This window comes from Opisthorchis viverrini (genome assembly GCF_000715545.1).
Source record: "Opisthorchis viverrini unplaced genomic scaffold opera_v5_798, whole genome shotgun sequence".
Taxonomy (NCBI): domain Eukaryota; kingdom Metazoa; phylum Platyhelminthes; class Trematoda; order Opisthorchiida; family Opisthorchiidae; genus Opisthorchis; species Opisthorchis viverrini.
In genome coordinates, this window is record NW_008752480.1 from 734 (window position 1) to 6,152 (window position 5,419).

The 5,419-nt window shown below is 44.6% G+C and overlaps 1 protein-coding gene across 1 annotated transcript in view; it reads right to left on the reverse strand.

Moving 5' to 3' along the window:
* Positions 1–2,774: 2,774 nt before the first annotated feature.
* The window catches only part of T265_12086 (hypothetical protein), a gene marked incomplete at both ends in the record, with an annotated part of 17,715 nt that continues 15,070 nt past the window's right edge, over positions 2,775–5,419 (reverse strand). The window contains 5 exons of the mRNA XM_009179040.1: positions 2,775–3,380; positions 3,435–3,586; positions 3,794–3,925; positions 3,968–4,234; positions 4,274–4,574. Coding sequence (XP_009177304.1) covers positions 3,236–3,380; positions 3,435–3,586; positions 3,794–3,925; positions 3,968–4,234; positions 4,274–4,574 — 997 coding nt within the window. The remainder of the gene's footprint in view (positions 3,381–3,434; positions 3,587–3,793; positions 3,926–3,967; positions 4,235–4,273; positions 4,575–5,419) is intronic.

Consider the following 5,419-nt stretch of genomic DNA (forward strand, 5'->3'; position numbering starts at 1 on the left):
GTCAAATCCAAGCAAATGTTACAAAGTGGCCCCACGAATTCCGCAACAGAATTCCCTTTTTCAATCGACGCAAAGCGAAATTCTACGAACAACACATGCTACTCGTGTGCCTCCCGATCAATAGTATCATCATTACACCAATATTCCAACACATTACCGAACAGCGATGTTTCAAAAATCTCGGCCTTCGATATCTACCAATTCAACAGGTGAGGTTGTACCAGACAGCAGAATTTCGTACGGGTGGCAAATCCTGACCAGCTGCCCAACAAACCCACCCTCTTCCCACCACTGACTCATTCATTCTCACATGGCGTAAACTGCGTATTGTTTAAAACCGAAAACTCACCAGCCCAAGAGAACAGCCTTGCTGAAATCTGTGAAACATACATCGCAGTTTTGCTCGATTCCAATTGTCAAATGCCTTATGCATCAAGATACAGAGTTCGTAGCTTAGGTTTGTCAGTTGTTGGTTGATTTGGTCCCTGAGTTCCCCATTCTGATGCAAATGTTTCGTCACCAAACTAAAAGGGGCCATCAGTGCGTAGTTGCGGAACGGAACAAAGCGATGCGCAGGTGGTTTTCGTTAAGTTATGGTGTATATGCTCCTGAACACAGTAAACTTCGATTATGTTTGGTTGCTCAGGTGGGTACTCCTGCTGGTCGGATTTTTCACTCATTATGGTTAACCAATGCCTACATAACCTTTGACCTTGGTCTTTGACTTAATCTCTGGTTCGTACCCCGTGACCCTTATCGGTCTAGACCAGAAGTTGGGTTCTTCGTTTGTTCCGTTTGTCTGTCTCGGTCTAGTCTAGGCCATCTGACTCAGTGATCCAGCTCGTATAGTAGCATTGATTGGATCTAGCTCGACAAGTAGGCTGACTGAGTTTGTCATGGAGCACCACACTTGCGGAAATTTCGTTTCGTAGAACGTACACGAATAAATGATCGAGACAGCTCAGTAGTGGTGAGGGTAAGGTAGCGCCTTTTTACTCGGCTTACTCTCCAAGATTAGCAGAACTAGAAGCCAAGTAAAAAAGACAACTTCGAGGGGCATGAACGGCTATGCCGTAACATGTGCTCCATGTGACGAGCGCGCCCGTCAAGACACCAGACACATGTGCGTTATGATTGAAAAACAGCACCTACTTTCGGAGGTTCTACTCTTGTTAAGAGTAGCAAAAAACAATTGACTTTAACTTCTGAAGTTCGAATTAACCAACATTCAGAAGAGCAAACAATCCACACCAGAAATCCATATAATTGGAAAGCATAACTGTGAGCAACCACAGTACGCTGGCCGCCAAGCATTGAAAACGATGGCTCGTGTAACCAAGTGATGCATAAACCCCAAACTACTCGCCATAGCTATACAAGGTTTTTCACCATCACCTGATTGACAATAACATAGCGAGCCTTTTCCAGCTTGGCACTGGGCAATGGGAAACGGAGCCACAAAACAGAACGGCATGAAAGGAAGCGATATGAACTACCCCCATCACTTGATTGACAATAACATAGCGAGATTTTTCCAGCTTGGTACTGGGCACTGGGAAACGGAGCCACAAAACCGAACGGCATGAAAGGAAGCGATATGAACTATAGCTCGACAGTTCAACGACCACCAGAGAGTTGAGGCATGCAAAACGTACTTGAAGCTGTTGAATCTACAGATCGAACAGCCTTAATCTACAGCAGTCAAGTTTGTCTTGGTCGGACCAGAGGACAGAGTTATCTGTTGGCAAAGGATCGGCGGATGAAATACACGAGACCTACCTGAGCGCTGTGAGGCCATCAGACGACTAAGCATGCGAGGATGTTAGGAATGACTTCCCGTGACAATCAGCATACAGACCAAGACCTGTCAAAACACCTTGGCACACTGAGCTAGAACTGAATTTCAATTATCATCATCGTTGTGGACGGAACCATGCCGAATCACAACAATATGTAAGGTTGTTCCCATCTGTGTCTGACTGTGTTCCTTGATCCCATCAATATCCCGAAATGTTCAGCCTACAACGAGTTTAGAGTTGACTCCTGTGGCTATCGCTGTATAAACTAAGAAGTAGTGGTTAGCGTTGGTTGGCCATACTTAGATTGGGGCATATCGTGGGTGGTGCTGGCTACTAGAAGACCATTTATACATGCACCGAGTAACAACCGTTTGGTTATATCCACCGGGAAGACCTACGAGAACCGTAAGCGATAACCCACTGATGGAATGTGGTTAAGTTCGAAGGTTAAAAGTTGTTCACTGTCATCTCCAATTTATTTTACGTACAGTTTGTTTGTTTTAAGATGTGAATTAATGCATCCTACTTATGTCTACTGTATCCATCTGCAAAAGACCCCCTTTAACACTACGGACATTTCGGAGTGTTAAGTCTATAGCAATACCAGAGTGGGCTAATCATTGTGCAGGGCAAGTAGAATGATGGCTAGCGCTACTAACCATAAGGCGTGTCCATGATGCGTCTCCTGAGTAGTGCGAGTCATCAGATGACCGTTTGCGTGCACTGTGATACTTAATTGTTGAGTTTCACTTATTTGAATTGACAATTATAGCAATCAGCTGGAGCTGCTGATGGCTTTTGAACTGTTCTCTCCTGTTTGCCTTCCGAACCTATTAGCTTGAGATTACACCGGGTACAGAGAGACCTGGTGGGTGCACATGTGGCTCAGCGCAAACCGTACGTATCGAGTGCTCATCGGTGGGTCCACCCGGAAACCGATGCCAGCATAACGGAGTAGGCCTTTGTGTAATATAATAGCGCAGCATTTCTTCCAAATAAATGTATGTTCAGAGGTGTGTTCCGGGTGTGAGGAGCGTGGTGCACAATAGGATCGTCGCCGACACACTAGAGAGAAGGAAAAGCAGAGACATATCCTGAAAAAAACCGGATGCATCTGGAAATGTAAATATCGGAACTGAGTATGCCTGCGTGGGATGGAGACAAGCGCGTTGTTGCGGTACATCAGTCTAACAATAGGAACAACCAAAATCGGCACGATGTGACCGAGAATTAAGATAGAGCAGCAGGCAGTAGAAATAGAGCAGAACCTATGCAGAGTTAGGATGTGGAAAAATAGAACACAATGAGGGGAACCGACAATTCACAAGTTGGAGTTGTTTTACTGTTCACTCAGGACAGCAGAGACAGAGATGCACAGAGTAACCGGAACAGTTCAAGTAGGGGTCGCTTTTTGTATCGGTGAGTTGATCAAGTAATTACAGGAAGTCAGCAATCTCATCAGGCATCTCGACAATTTCCGTGTTGTAATACTTCATCAAATCACAAAGGACGTCCATCTCTGACTGCGTGACAAAGTTGATTGCAGTACCCTTACGACCGAAACGTCCACCACGACCTATCCTGGAAGAGAATTGCGATTAGCCGTAAGCGAGCGACCGAACAATAAATACCAACCTGTGAATATAAGTCTCGCGGTTACTTGGAAGATCATAGTTGACAACAAGGGAGACTTGTTGCACATCGATACCGCGGGCTAACACATCTGTGGACAGCAGGATTCGCGAGGTGCCACTGCGATATTCACTCATGACGCGATCACGTTCCTCCTGATCCATGTCGCTGTTCTTAACCGAGTATTAATAAAACATAAATGGAAGATATACCATGCACGAAACATTAAATTTCTGCTTGATCAGTTCATTGTAAAGGGCTTCAGCTTTCCGCACCGTGTTCACGAAAATGACCACTTGACTTAAATGCATAATGCCGTACAAATCCATTAGCGTGTCAAGTTTGTATTTTTCCTCGGATACGTTAATGTAGAACTGCTTGATGCCATCCAGTGTTAGCTCTTCCTTCTTCACCAAAATCTTCACAGGATCTTTCATGATGTTCTTTGTGACTTCCAGCATGTCTCGTGGCATGGTAGCCGACAAGAGCATAATCTAAAATAAACTATTAAAAGACAAAGAACATAGTCGACGTACCTGAGCATCATCCGGCAGAAACCGGTAGATATCCTTGATCTGCTCGGCAAAACCACGCGACAACATCTCGTCTGCTTCATCGAGGACAAAAATCTTGATCGCAGATGTGGTCAGGACGCGTCGATTCATCATGTCAAACACACGACCTGGTGTCCCGACAACAACGTGCTGACCTTCTTGTAAAGTTGCAACATCCTGCATCACACTCATGCCACCAATACATGTATGACACCTCACATTCATATACGTCCCTATACGCTGCACCACCTAAGATGGAATTAAACATAAGTTACCACGAGGACGTACAAGTTTAATCTGTCGTGCGAGTTCACGCGTTGGGGCAAGAACCAAGGCTTGACACTGGTTAGAGGTCAAATCGGCTCTCTGCAGAAGGCTTATGGCGAATGTCGCGGTTTTTCCCGTTCCAGATTGAGCCTGAGCGATTACATCACGCCCTTCAATGGCCGGTTTGATAGCACGCTGCTGGATAGCAGATGGCCGTTCGTAACCATAACCGTAAATCCCGCGAAGCAGTTCGGGCTTCAAGCCCATTTTGTCGAAGCTATCAACCACCTCATGGTAATTTGTATCGATTTCTGTATCTTCACTGTAAGGACAGAAGACAATGAGAGGACCGTGAAAGACTGGCATACAAGAATTTCCACTGAAAACTGGATTAGAAAATGAGAGATAGATACTCATAAGTTAGGTATACAACATGCACCAATGATAGACAAGCAAAAAGCTACCATATCATTCTCTATTCGGGAAGTGGTTGTCATGAAGCTACTCCCCAATAAACTGCTTAATAGCTTGGTAAAGGAGAGAACCACATCCACCCTAATCTTAGTAGACACATGGTTGGTAAAGGATGGTCATAGACCCAGACCAGACACGTGGTGGTGAGGGGGGAAATAAACGAGTCAACGACAACGGCGAACTTAGCCCATTCACATGCTATCGAACGAAAGGTATTTAGGGGGAAAACTCTTGCAATCATGGTTATCAGAAAGGGGAATTTGATCGGATACACAGTTGTTGGTATAGTCAGCTTTGATCGACTAGTTTTCGTACACTACTGAAAGCAGAACAACAAGCAGGTTTTCCGCTGGGCACCATGATGATGGATTACTAAAATGTTTTCATGATTGTTAGATACATCCAATTTTAACATGCTTGGCAGACCTTTTACGGTTCTCTGTAAGATTCATACTACTGTCACGTCAGTATACATTTAAGTATGCGACAGGTAAGGATAACATTTCGAGGAAAGTTAAAGCATCCAGCGAAGCTGCAATCTATCATTGTCATCATCATCATCATCATCATCATCATCATCATCATCATCATCATCAACGACAGCATGACATCAGTGCTCAACACCAATGCTTCACTGCCGTACAGCCATGACTTATTTGAAAGCCTTATTGTAAAGAAAAGAATAAAGGTGGA